Source organism: Rhinopithecus bieti, unplaced genomic scaffold, assembly GCF_001698545.2.
Source record: "Rhinopithecus bieti isolate Rb0 unplaced genomic scaffold, ASM169854v2 scaffold_38691, whole genome shotgun sequence".
In the NCBI taxonomy this organism is placed as follows: Eukaryota; Metazoa; Chordata; class Mammalia; order Primates; family Cercopithecidae; genus Rhinopithecus; species Rhinopithecus bieti.
This window is the reverse complement of record NW_016816690.1, coordinates 1,100,637-1,115,010: the sequence shown is the minus strand read 5'-3', so window position 1 is coordinate 1,115,010 and position 14,374 is coordinate 1,100,637. Positions and strand designations below refer to the sequence as shown.

The following is a 14,374-nucleotide window of genomic DNA, read 5'->3' as shown; positions in this document are numbered from 1 at the left end:
AAAAAAAAAAAAAAAAAAAAAAAAAAAAAAGAAACGGGGTTTTGCCATGTTGGCCTGGCTGGTGTCCAATTCCCAACCTCAAGTGATCCGCCTGCCTCGGCCTCCCAAAATGCTGGGATTACAGGCATGAGCCACCATGGTCAGCCTTGATTTTACATATGAGGAAATTCATTGGGCAGTTTTTGCCTCTGACCTGAAATGGGCTCCATGAAGTGTGTGTTGCCCTTAAATACATTTTTATCATCATGTGATTATTAATTGGGTAAATGTTGTAGAAACTCTTCTGCCAATGAAAACAATTATTCTTGGCTGGGTGTGGTGGCTCATGGCTATGATCCTAGCACTTTGGGAGGCCGAGGCAAGTGAATCACTTGAGGTCAGGAGTTTGAGACCAGCATGGCCAACATAGTGAAACCCCATCTCTACTTTTAGTAGAGATACAAAAAAATGAGCCGGACGTGGTGGCAGACGCCTGTAATCCCAGCTACTTGGGAGGCCAAGGCATGAGAATCAATTGAACCTGGGAGGTGGAGGTTGCAGTGAGCTGAGATTGTGCTGCTGTACTCCAGTCTGGGCCACAGAGCAAGTCTCCATCTCAAAAAAAGAAAAGAATTATTTTCATTATTAAGATACCTGTGAGTATAGATAAATTTCTGAGAATGGGTTGAAATAATATATTTCATGCTTGTAATATATTATGCTTGTAATATAGCATAATTGTGCGAGTTTACTAATAAATTCAAATTAAAACTGTTGCATCCATTATGTAAGAAAAATGTAAAAGATTGATACATTCAATCCTAGTAATGGCATGTGTTAACAGACACTATTAGTAAGACTGTAAATTGATATTGCCCCTTTGGAGCATGATTTAACAGTAGCTTTTAAAATTTAATATGCACGTAGCATTTATCCATCAAATCCACTTCTAGAACTCTGTCCTACAGAAATAACAACATGATTCTATGATACAGTATACATAGATATTTATTGAAACTTTATTTATAAAAGTGAAACATGGGCTGGAGCAGTGGCTCTCACCTGTAATCCTTGAGGTCGAGAGTTCAAGGACAGCCTGGTCAACGTGGTAAAACTCTGTCTCTACTAAAAATATTTTAAAAATGAGCTGGGTGTGGTGGTGCACACCTGTAATCCCAGCTACTCAGGAGGCTGAGGCACGAGAATTGCTTGAACCTGGGAGGCAGAGGTTGCAGTGAGCTGAAATCGCACCACTGCACTCCAGCCTGGGTGACAGAGTGAGACTCTGATTTAAAAAAAAAAAAAAAAAAAAACAGTGAAACATAGAAGCAGCTTAAATGTCCAAACACAGAGGAATGATTGAAAGAATTATGGCATCACAAAGCACTAGGTTACAATGAAACTTTTAAAATTTCTATGTACTGGCTGGGTGCAGTGGCTCACACCTGTAATTCCAACACTTTGGGAGGCTGAGGTGGGAGGATCACTTGAGACCAGGAGTTTGAGGCTATCCTGGGCAACATAGCAAGACCCTGTCTCTACAATTTTTTTTTTTTCCGAGACTCCGTCGCCCAGGCTGGAGTGCAGTGGCATGATCTCGGCTCACTGCAACCTTTGCCTCCTGGGTTCAAGCCATTCTCCTGCCTCAGACTCCCAGGTACCTGGGACTACAGACATGCACCACCATGCCCGGTTATTTTTTGTTTTTTGTTTTTTGTTTTTTAATTGAGACAGAGTCTCACTCTGTCGCCCAGGCTGGAGTGCAGTGGCGCGATCTTGGCTCACTGCAAGCTCCGCCTCCCGGGTTCACGCCATTCTCCTACCTTAGCCTCCCAAGTAGCTGGGACTACAGGTGTCCGCCACCACGCCCGGCTAATTTTTTGTATTTTTAGTAGAGACAGTTTTCACCGTGTTAGCTAGGATGATCTCAATCTCCTGACTTTGTGATCCACCTGCCTCGGCCTCCCAAAGTGCTGGGATTACAGGCATGAGCCACCACGCCCGGCTGTGTCCATGTTCTTAATCACTACACTCACCAGAGTAGACTGCATGTAAAATAATTGAATAGAATACTCTGAAGAAACTAAAAGGATAACTTAGGAGCCCAATTCAAATATAAAATTAGGAAGTAAACAAAAGAAAAATGTTAAACCTCTTGATATAGATGTAATAATGTCTTAAGCTAATGGCAATAAAATAATATGAATAAATAGTAAATGAATATAGTAACGAAATTTGTGCTACTAATTGCCCATTTAAAGAGGTAAAAGTCACAACCCCAATATTTACTCTGCAATTATAATTGAATAACAGGGTTAATTACATCTGTTTACTGGGTATTCTGTTTTTTAGGATTTTTTTCTGGCATTATACAGCAGTAAATTATACCTTTGTCTTTTGTGTTATGGATTAGGAGTTAAACAAAAGACAGACGCAGAAGGACTTAGAACATGCCATGCTACTCCGACAGCATGAATCCATGCAAGAACTGGAGTTCCGCCACCTCAACACGATTCAGAAGATGCGCTGTGAGTTGATCAGATTGCAGCATCAAACTGAGCTCACTAACCAGCTGGAATATAATAAGCGAAGAGAACGAGAACTAAGACGAAAGCATGTCATGGAAGTTCGACAACAGCCTAAGAGTTTGAAGGTATGGTTAGCCTAAGCTTTTTGACAACAGGGAAGAGAATGAAAAGGTATCCACGTAAGTAGGAAAAGTCTTAAGACGGATGTCTAGTCATAAAGAAATTGACTAAGCTTCTTTTCATTTTTAGCATCTTTGGTTGATTTTAATGTTGAATGCCTGTTGCTACAGTCTTTTGCTTATGTATTTCTCATCAAAGTACAGAAAAGTGGCCAAAACTTTTAACCATGGGAAGTGCCAGTAGATAAGAATCAAGATTCTTGTTTTAAACTTACCCAAGGACAGGGCACGGTGGCTCACGCCTGTAATCCCAATGCTTTAGGAGGCCAAGGCAGGTGGATCACCTGAGGTCAGGAGTTCAAGAACAGCCTAGACAACATGGCGAAACCCTGTCTCTACTAAAAATACAAAAATTAGTTGGGCGTGGTGGCACATGCGTATAGTCCCAGCTACTTGGGGGGCTGAGGCAGGAGAATCCCTTGAACCCAGGAGGCAGAGGTTGCGGTGAGCCGAGAACACACCACAGCACTCAACCCTGGGTGACAGAGCAAGACCCTATCTCAAAGAAAAATTTACCCAAATGTCCAAGGCCAATATTATATTCTACATGTCGACAAGCTAACCATTTGGCTTATCTCTGTTGTTCCAAGTAAAATTTTAGAACCATAATTTGCTATAAATATGACTTGTACAAAATTTAAAAACATGAAAGTGCATTATAAAATAAAAAGTTTTAAGCTGCATAGCCACTAGTTAGAAAATAATAACAAGAAAAAAGTTTTCTTCTTTATGCTTGTTCCCCTAGCCACCTGGTCCATCTCTCTCAGTCAAAGTCAACTACAGTTACCAATTCTGAAATTTTTGTTTGTTTGTTTTTGAGACAGAGTCTCACTCTGTCGCCCAGGCTGGAGTGCAGTGGGGCGATCTCGGCTCACTGCAAGCTCCGCCTCCCGGGTTCACTCCGTTCTCCTGCCTCAGCCTCCGTGTAGCTGGGACTGCAGGCACCCGCCACCATGCCCAGCTAATTTTTTGTATTTTTAGTAGAGACGGGGTTTCACCATGTTAGCCAGGATGGTCTCAATCTCCTGACCTCGTGATCCGCCTGCCTCAGCCTCCCAAAGTTCTGGGATTACAGGCGTGAGCCACCGCGCCCGGCCCACGTGAATCTTAATATACAAAACCACCCACTATATAGTCTGTCATCGATGATAAGCACCTCAGTTGCTCTGTACATATCTGTACATTTTAAACTTTTGTTTATATTCAGTAAGGTCCAGTTTCCACAGTATTTCCTATTTAAAGCTTCCCCTGTATTCCTACCCAGCCATTTTTATAAGCTATTTGATATTTAAACTATAAAATGGTTCTTGGTTTTACTCTGAGTAACTGTGCTGGAGTACAGTGAAATTCATTCACAGAGGTAGTCTGTGTGAAAATCTAGAAACTACAGCACACTCAATGGTATTCCCAATGCCCACCCAACTCCATTCAAACAAGTTGTCCTAAACAAAATATAGAAACAATGTTAAGATGCTTTATTGTTTTCATGTGAATGTGAGTAAAATTTCACCTTGCTATGTCTTCAAAATAGGTAATTTTTATTTACAGAGTGGTTATGTTGACTACTAACATAACCTTCCTTAGTTAATGCTTAGAAAACCGGAATTGTAATGATATTTTAGATTTATTTTGTTTTGCAGTAGGGAGATACGTAATCATTTAGCTACGGAAGACAATCTCCCATGAAAAGATTTTTAAACTAACATGTCAGCAAAGTCAATTGTGATTTTAAAGCCAACAGCACCAAGGAATAAACCAAACTGAAAGTCGTACTGTAAGTCTGATATGACTGCATTTCCCTGGGGCTTGGGTGATGGATAGTTGTTTGACATTTAACCATTTCTTTCTATTTCCTGTCATTAGAACCTTTCCGTTTTAAAGCTTATAAACAGTAATCTGATTCTCTCAGATAGTGTATTAAAAGTGAGAAGGGCCGGGTGCGGTGGCTCAAGCCTGTAATCCCAGCACTTTGGGAGGCCGAGACAGGTGGATCACGAGGTCAGGAGATCGAGACCATCCTGGCTAACACGGTGAAACCCCGTCTCTACTAAAAAATACAAAAAACTAGCCGGGCGAGGTGGCGGGCGCCTGTAGTCCCAGCTACTCGGGAGGCTGAGGCAGGAGAATGGCATAAACCCGGGAGGCAGAGCTTGCAGTGAGCTGAGATCCGGCCACTGCACTCCAGCCTGGGTGACAGAGCAAGACTCCATCTCAAAAAAAAAAAAAAAAAAAGTGAGGAGAAAATAAAGCTTCATTAATCATAGTCAGACTTTAAATAAAATGCCTTTGTGATTACAAGTGAGCTCAAGGTTTCCTGTTAGGGAAGAAAAATCACCATTTTCCTCATATTTATGTGTATCTATTTACTTACTCAACTGGAGCATTTTAACCCCAAATCATCACATTTCTATTTACTTAAGTAATCGTTGCCTCTTCCAATTTTCTCCTTAAGTAGTGGAGGCAGAATTTAGAATATAGCATCAACTGTGTTTGATGGAGGAGAGGAGATTGCAGTTGGAACATTTTATTTATGTTGATTAGGATCTGTGGGGGTGGGGTGCTGTTTCTATGGAAAGGGTCGGGTGAAAATCTGCTGCCTACTCTGCTGTTTCTTCAGCTTTCATCCAGATGATGCTTTGTCAGCACTAAATGAGTAGAAATAACTGTAACTTGCATTCATCTCGCTTTCATTTGAGTCACACATTGAGGGATATAGTTTATTCTTAGTATAAGCATTAATTTTACTCTTGTTAAAGAAAAATTTTTCAAGGAGTTATTTTTTCTCATTAGGCAGGGATGTGGAACGATTACAGTATTCCTGGCATAATTTTTTTGTTTGTTTGTTTTTGGTTTTTTGGTTTTTTTTGAGATGGAGTTTCGCTCTTGTCGCCTAGGCTGGAGTATAGTGGCGTGATCTTGGCTCACTGCAACCTCCACCTCCCGGGATGAAGTGATTCTCATGCCTCAGCCTCCCGAGTAGCTGGGATTACAGGCGCCTGCCACCACGCCCTCGTGTTTTTAGTAGAGATGGGTTTCACCACATTGGCCCTGCTGGTCTCAAACTCCTGACCTCAGGTGATCCACCCACCTCAGCTTTCCAAACTGCTAGGATTACAGGCGTGAGCCACCACGCCCAGCCCAGCACAATGCTTTAAAAATAAAAAGTTTTGGCTGGGCGCAGTCACTCACACCTGTAATCCCAGCACTTTGGAAGGCTGAGGCAGGGGATCACCAGGTCAAGAGACCATCCTGGCCAGCATGGTGAAACCTCATCTGTACTAAAAATACAAAAATTAGCCGGGCACGGTGGCACGTGCCTGTAGTCCCAGCTACTTGGGAGGTTGAGGCTGGAGATTTGCTTGAACCCGGTAGGTGGAGGTTCAGTGAGCCAAGATCGTGCCACTGCACTCTAGCCTGGCGACAGAGCGAGACTCCATCTCAAAAAATAAAAATAATGTCCGAGTGCGATGATTCATGCCTGTAATCCCAGTACTTTGGGAGGCTGAGGTCGGGAGTTCGAGACCAGTCTGACCAACATGGAAAAACCCCATCTCTAAAAATACAAAAGTAGCCGGGCGTGGTGGCGCATGCTTGCTGTCCCAGCTACTCGGGAGGCTGAGGCAGGAGCAGAGGATGGTGGAGGTTATGGTGAGCCGAGATCCCACCATTGCACTCCAGCCTGGGCAACAAGGACAAAACTCCATCTCAACAAATAAATAAATAAATAAAAATAAAACCTTTTAAAAGAATGGATGCTATTTTACTGAGGCAGAAGATACTATCTAAATTTCATTGTTCCATTTCTGTCTAGAAGCACTTGGAACAACTTTGTTAACCATGAATAGTTGTTTTTGTTTGTTTTCGCTGTGTCACCCAGGCTGGAGGGCAGTGGCGCAGTCTTGGCTTACTGCAACCTCTGCCTACCAACTTCAAGCGATTCTCCTGCCTCAGCCTCCCGAGTAGCTGTGATTACAGGCATGTGCCACCACACCCGGCTGATTTTTGTATATTTAGTAGAGAAGGAATTTCACCATATTGACCAGGCTGGTCTTGAATGCCTGACCTCAAGTGATCCACCCGCCTCAGCCTCCCAGACTCTTGGGATTAGCTGGGTGTAGTGGTGTGCGCCTGTAGTCCCAGCTACGCAGGAGGCTGAGGCAGGAGAATCACTTGAACCAGGTAGTCAGAGGTTGCAGTGAGCTGAGGTCGTGCCACTGTACTCCATCCTGGTGATAGAGCAAGACTCTGTCTCAGGAAAAAAAAAAAAAAAGAGACTGAGCATGATGACATACCTGTGGTGGTCCCAGCTACTCAGAAGGCCGAGAGGCAAGAGGATCACTTGAACCCCAGGAGGTTGAGGCTATGGTGAGCCATGATCATGTCACTGCACTCCAACCTGGGTGACAGAGTGAGACCCTGTCTCAAAAAAAGAAAATAAAAAGATTAAAAAGCCAAACGTGTTGGTGGCTCACACCTGTAATCCCAGCTACTTGGGAGGCTGAGGTAGGAGGATTGCTTGAACCTGGGAGGTCAGGGATGCAGTGAGCCATGATCGTGCCACTGTACTCCAGAGCCTAGATGACAGAGTGAGACTCTGTCTCAAAAATAAAAGCAGTGCTACTAAGTGTCTCTACTAAAACTCTTAGCTAAACTAAGAGTTTCTCTTACTAGCTAGACATTTCTTGACCCCTCACAAAATAAAGACATATTACTAGGATCTAGTGCCTCAGATGGTGAAAATTACAGAAAGGTATATTTAATGTTGTAGTATTGAGGGGAGTACTTCTTAGTACTTAGTGTAAATTTGGTCACATATCCATTTGTTGCATGATGAATCAACCAATCAATACCTGGCGGTATTTATATTAAGGTAAAATAATTTCAACTATAGGTTCTGCCTCAGTGCAGTAAATGAATGTGTTGTCACTTATAGGATCAACTGGTACACCTTGCAGAAACAGATCTCATCTTATTAAAACTTTCTAAAACCTGAGTTTATAGAATACCTAACCTGCTGATTAACCAAACACTAAAGCCAAAGATCTTCTGTCTCTCAACTTAAATATTTTCATCTTAGAAATGTTTATATACTGTAGTTCATGTCTGTTACCCCAGGAAGAGGGTTGTCTCCTCCGTTAACACATGAGTTTTGTTTAGCCTTTGAAAGATTAGTTTTGTTATGGTTTTTTGTTTGTGTGTGTGTGTTTGAAACAGAGTCTCGCTCTGTTGCCCAGGCTGGAGTGCAGTGGTGCAATCTTAGCTCTCTGCAGCCTCCACCTCCCGGGTTCAAGCAATTCTCATGCCTCAGCTTCCTGAGTAGTTGGGATTACAGGCATGTGCCACCACGCTGAACTAATTTTTGTATTTTTAGTAGAGACAGGGTTTCACCATGTTGGCCAGGCTGGTCTCAAACTCCTGACCTCAAATGATCTGGCCACCTCAGCCTCCCAAAGTGCTGGGGTTACAAGCGTGAGCCACCACGCCTGGCCAAGATTAGTTAACTTGACTGACGTTTAAGTTTTTGCTTGTGTTAAAGAGTAAACCATTGCTAAATATATCTCTACCTAGTTTATTATCTTAAGGAAAAGACCATTGTAGTAACAGTATTAATAATTCCGAATAGAGATTTCCAAGTTAGCCTCACATTTGGTACATAAACTGTATAGTTGGAGTTGAGAGTGTCATTAAAAGAAATTGGGGGCAAGGCACAGTGGCTCATGCCTGTAATCCCAGCACTTTGGGAGGCCAAGTTCAGCGGATTGCCTGAGGTCAGGAGTTCAAGACAAGCCTGGCTGACATAGTGAAACCTTGTCTCTACTAAAAATACAAAAATTGGCCGGGCGTGGTGGCACAAGCCTGTAATTCCCGCTGCTCGGGAGGCTGAGGCAGGAAAATCGATTGAACCCAGGAAATGGAGGCTGCAGTGAGCTGAGATCGCACCACTGCACTACAGCCTGAGCAACAGAATGAGACTCCATCTAAAAAAAAGAACAAAAAAGAAATTGCAGCAAAGTGTTTCTAAAACAAACAAAATAAATGTGCTTTATTTTCTGTCTCTAGATCTGATAAGATATTGTCTCACCAATAAAGTGCTTTTATATCTTTTTTTCTTTTTTCTTTTTTCTTTTTTTTTCTTTTTTTTTTTTTTTTTAGAAACCAGTGTCTCACTCTTGTTCAGCCTAGAGTCCAATGATGCAATCACGGTTCACTGCAGCCTTGAACTCCTGGGCTCAAGTGATCCTTCTGCCTCAGCCTCCCTAGTAGCTAGGACTACAGGTGCGCATCACTGTGCCTGGCTAATTTTTTAAATTGCTTTGTAGAAATGGGGTCTCACTGTGTTGCTCAGGCTAGTCTGGAACTCCTGGCCTACAAACAATCCTGCCTTGGCCTCCCAGAAGTACTGAGATTACAGGCGTGAACCACCATAACTGTATTATGCTTAATTCATGAGAAAAAATTTAATTTTCTAAGCCACGCACAGTGGCTCATGCCTATAATTACTGTACTTTTAGAGGCTGAGGTGGGAGGATCGCTTGAGGCCAGGAGTTTGGAACCAGCCTGTGCAACATAGGGAAACTTCATTGCTACCAAAAAAAAAAAAAATTAGCCAGGAGCTGGGTATGGTGGCTCATGCCAGTAATCCCAGCACTTTAGGAGGCCAAGGCAGGTGGATTGCTTGAGCCCAGGAATTTGAGACCAGCCTAGGCAACATGGTGAAACCCTGTCTCTACAAAAAAAATACAAAAATTGGCCACGTGTGGTGGTTCACGCCTGTGATTCCAGCACTTAGGAAGCCAAGGCAGGCAGATCACTTGAAGTCAAGAGTTCAAGACCAGCCAGGCCAACATGGTGAAACCCTGTCTCTACTATAAATACAAAAATTAGCTGGGCGTGGTGACACATGCCTGTAATCCCAGCTACTCGGGAGGCTGAGACAGGAGAATCGCTTGAACTCGGGAGGCGGTGGTTGCAGTGAGCCGAGATTGTGCCATTGGACTCCAGCCTGGGCGACAGAGCAAGACTCAAAAAAAAAAAAAAAAAAAGCCGAACGTGGGTGTGGCGCACACCTGTGGTCCCGGCTACTCAGGAGGCTGAGGTGGAAGGATTGCTTGAGCATAGCGGGTTGAGGCTACAGTGAGCCATGATTGTACCACTGCATTCCAGCCTGGGTGACAGAGTGAGACTCCATCTCAAAAAAAAAGAAAAAATGTAATTTTCTGTCATGAATATGCATAATAATCAAAGCTAATTTTAATATCTACTCAGGTCACTAACTTTATTAGTGAAACAACAGATATTGTTACAAGTCTTATCATAAATGGGGTTCTTTATGCCCTAATGTTTTAAATGAAGTTTTTTGTTGTAAAACTGCATAAATTTCAGTCAGTGGTTTGGCCAAATAGCCAAGTGCAAAAAGTATCTGCAACTTTATGATCTGACCTGTTTGGTTTTCCTCTCATTTTTTCCTAATAGTCTTTATTTTCATGTATGTAAGCATACCATATACCAGATACCTTGTGTTACAACTTACATAAATCTATTTTTTTTTCCCCAGTCTAAAGAACTCCAAATAAAAAAGCAGTTTCAGGATACCTGCAAAATCCAAACCAGACAGTACAAAGCATTAAGAAATCACCTGCTGGAGACTACACCAAAGAGTGAGCACAAAGCTGTTCTGAAACGGCTCAAGGAGGAACAGACCCGGAAATTAGCTATCTTGGCTGAGCAGTATGATCACAGCATTAACGAAATGCTCTCCACCCAAGCCGTGAGTTTGCTTTTTTTGGGCAAAACAAATTTAGTGCCCCTTTTCTTCCACCACCTGAATGAAATCACAGTAATTAAAGTACTAGTTGAAAATGATAGCTCTCCTGCAGCTTGGGAAATGTGGTGATGGTTCATTTTCTTCCTATTCTCAGCATTGCTTGAAAATGTCATGATGCATGAGGTATGTCATGATGCATTAATTTTCATTGATACATTTAGACGTGAGGTTCTAAATAGGCTCCCTGCCAGCACAGATCCCAGCACCTTATTGAGATTGGCATAGCAGCTTTGGGAAGCAGTGAGCAAAAGGTATTATAATGGGAATAAAAATGGTTGTGTTTGAGTACAAATACAAAATTTTTTTTTTTTTTTTTTTGACATGGAATTTCACCCTGTCGCCCAGGCTGGATTGCAGTGGTGCTATCTCAGCTCACTGCAACCTCTGCCTCCTGGGTTCAAGCGATTCTCCTTCCTTGGCCTCCCGAGTAGCTGGGATTATAGGCGCAAAACATTTTCCGTATAAGAGCTTTGTAAACTTTTTTTAAAGGGCCAGATAAGGCTGGGCGCAGCAGTTCACGCCTGTAATCCCAGCACTTCAGGAGGCCTAGGCGGGTGAATCACCTGAGGTCAAGAATTCAAGAGCAGCCTGCCCAACATGGTGAAACCCCGCCTCTACTAAAAATACAAAAATTAGCCAGGCGCGGTGGTGGGCGCCTATAATCCCAGTGACTCAGGAGGCTGAGGCGGGAGAATCACCTGAACCCGGGGGGTAGAGGTTGCAGTGAGCCAAGATTGCGCCGTTGCACTCCAGACTGGGCAATTAAATGAGACTCTGTCTCAAAAAAAAAAAAAGGGCCAGATGAGACTTTTTAGGCAGGAGGCAAAACTAAGGGTATTATGTGGGTACTTACATGACCGCTTAAGATGTAACCCTTTCAAAATGAAACATTATTAGCTCATGGGCTGTAAAAAACAAAAAAACAGGCACCTGCCCATACTTTGCTTGTAGACTATGGTTTGCTGGTCTTTGTTCTATAGTTATTTCCGCTAGAGAGGAAGAGATTCAGAGATCTAAAGAGATTCTAGGTTTTTCTTAAGAGAAATGTGGTTATTCAGGCATCCTCCAAATAGCTTATGATAGCTTTATCTTCATAACACTATTGTTAGTTATTCTGCCTTTCTTTTTCAGAGATGTTTACTCCAAGATAAAAGACAGAAAAATTGTCTGAACCAAGAAAGAGTAGTCTATCTTCTAACACTCCTCCTCCTTTCCATAGGTCATGCATTGATAGCTAACAGTAGGATATATCTGTTTCATTTTTTTTTCTTTCTCTCTCTCAGCTGCGTTTGGATGAAGCACAGGAAGCAGAATGCCAGGTTTTGAAGATGCAGCTGCAGCAGGAACTGGAGCTGCTGAATGCATATCAGAGCAAAATCAAGATGCAAGCTGAGGCACAACATGATCGAGAGCTTCGGGAGCTTGAACAGAGGGTCTCCCTCCGGAGGGCACTCTTAGAACAAAAGGTATAAGTAATAGAAGGGAAAATCATTGTTTTCAAATTAGCTTTTGTCAAAAGTGTTTTATAAATATATTTTCATGTTGGCAGGGGTCACATTAGATTTCTTTCACAAAACCACATTTCCTGAATTCTGGTTATGGCAGCAGTTTTTTCTTTAAAATTACTGATCCACTGATGAACCTTACCATTAATGAGCTCCAGAAATCAAGGGAATATAATTAAGTAGTAATTGCTAGAGAAAAGATATGGGTGTGTGAAGACAGTCAGTTGAATTTGAGAGTAGCAGCTCTGACTCCATGTTCCTCAATTCTGTGTTCCTAGCTTGCTCTACCTAAGGAGGTTGGAGAAAGACTTAACTAGTGAAGAAAGAGAGCTGCATTAATTGCCTGAGAGGGCCAGGGACAAAGGATCAGGAATATATACTTTACTCATATATCCTTGGCCTGGAGCTATACAGATTGGTAGAGGATTACTGAGGAATAGAAGGTAAAATCAGTTCCACACAGGTCAAAAGTCAGGCTGAAAAAATGTTGTTTCTAGATGCACATCTTTACTTTTTCTGAATTATTCTTGTCAGATATATTAGAAAATAGAACTAGAATCCCCAAATTTCCATCCTTTGGGATACTGAGGTATGTGTATGTGTATTAGGGAAAAGGGTGATGGACAAAAGGTTTTGAAAGGTAAAGAGAAGAAAGGCATTTGTTGCAAGAAGTGGAGATTAGGCTGGGCTTAGGCCTCCCGGCACTTTGGGAAGCCAAGGCGGGAAGATTGTCTGAGCCCAGGAGTTCGAGACCAGCCTGGGCAACACAGGGAGACCCTATCTCTACAAAAAATTTTAAAAAATTAGCTGAGTGTGGTGGCTTGCTCCTGTGGTCCCAGCTACTTGGGAGGCTGAGGCAGGAAAATGGATTGAGCCTAAAAGGTTGAGGCTATGGCTGCACCACTGCACTCTAGCCTGGGCAACAGGGCAAGATCCTGTCTCAAAATAAATGAATAAATAAAACAGTGGTCAATTATCAATTGTATCCAGGATTCAGAGATACATTCCAGAACTCTTGAGTCTTAAATTCCCAACAACTGATGTAGTCTTAGGTCCCTCGGTCATTGCATTTAATGCTTACCTAATGATCTTCCTAAAGTTGTCATTGTTTCTGGACCATAGGCCTGTAGATTTTTCCTCTATTTCCTATAGTTCTTGTGCTAAAAATAGAATGCCTTGTTAAAGTAAAAAATATATTTAAACCAGGTGTTGTGGCTCATGCCTATAATCTCAGCACTTGGGAGGCAGAGGCAAGCAGATCGCTTGAGCTCAGGAATTCAAGACCAGCCTGGGCAACATGGCAAAACCCTGCCTCTACAAAAAATACAAAAATTGACCAAGTGTGGTGGCACACTTCTATAGTCCCAGCTACTAGGGAGATTTAGGTGAGAGGATCGCTTGAGTCCAGGAGTTAGAGGCTGCAGTGAGCTGAGATCATGCCACTGCACTCCAGCCTGGGTTACAAAGCGACACCCTGTCTCAAAAAAAAAAAAAAATCTTGAAAATATCACCTCAATAAGATATAAGATATTACTATTTCTCTAGCACAGCTATCTTTATTACTGGCTTCTTTGAGAGGTATTTGCATCTAAATATTAACTCAATTTTATTTCTTATTCAAGATGAGAAAGCTAAGGCCAGGCACAGTGGCTCATGCCTGTAATCCCAGCACTTTGGGAGGCCGAGGGGCGGGGGGGCAGGTCACCTGTGGTCAGGAGTTCAAGACCAGCCTGGCCAACATAGTGAAACACCATCTCTACTGAAAATACAAAAATTAGCCAGGTGTGGTGGCAGGCGCCTGTAACCCCAGCTACTCCAGAGGCTGAGGCAGGAGAATCCCTTGAATCTGGGAGACAGAGGTTTCAGTGAGCCGAGATGGTGCCACTGCACTCCAGCCTGGGCGACAGAGCGAGACTCCATCTCAAAAAATAAGATGACAGGCCAGGCATGGTGGCTCACGCCTGTAATCCCAGCACTTTGAGAGGCCAAGGCGGGCGGATCACGAGATCAGGAGATCAAAACCATCCTGGCTAACGCGGTGAAACCCTATGTCTACTAAAAATACAAAAAAATTAGCCAGGTGTGGTGGCAGGCACCTGTAGTCCCAGCTGCTCGGGAGGCTGAGGCAGGAGAATGGCGTGAAACGGGGAGGCGCAGCTTGCAGTGAGCCGAGATTGCACCACTGCACTCCAGCCTGGGTGACAGAGTGAGACTCTGTCTCAAAAAAATAAATAAAAATTAGATGAGAAAGATAGAAACATAAATTTTGAAAAATATAGTTTGTTCCATGTGCAAATTTCCTAAATCTGTCTCATTCCAACTTTTTTTTTTTTTTTTTTTTTTGAGACGGAGTCTCGC

At 42.7% G+C, this 14,374-nt stretch overlaps 1 protein-coding gene across 1 annotated transcript in view; it reads left to right on the top strand.

Annotated features, from left to right (window-relative positions):
• Window positions 1-14,374, top strand: part of TAOK1 (TAO kinase 1) — a 178,883-nt gene that overhangs the window by 148,614 nt on the left and 15,895 nt on the right. The window contains exons 17-19 of the mRNA XM_017855070.1: window positions 2,393-2,632; window positions 10,242-10,454; window positions 11,795-11,977. Coding sequence (XP_017710559.1) covers window positions 2,393-2,632; window positions 10,242-10,454; window positions 11,795-11,977 — 636 coding nt within the window. The remainder of the gene's footprint in view (window positions 1-2,392; window positions 2,633-10,241; window positions 10,455-11,794; window positions 11,978-14,374) is intronic.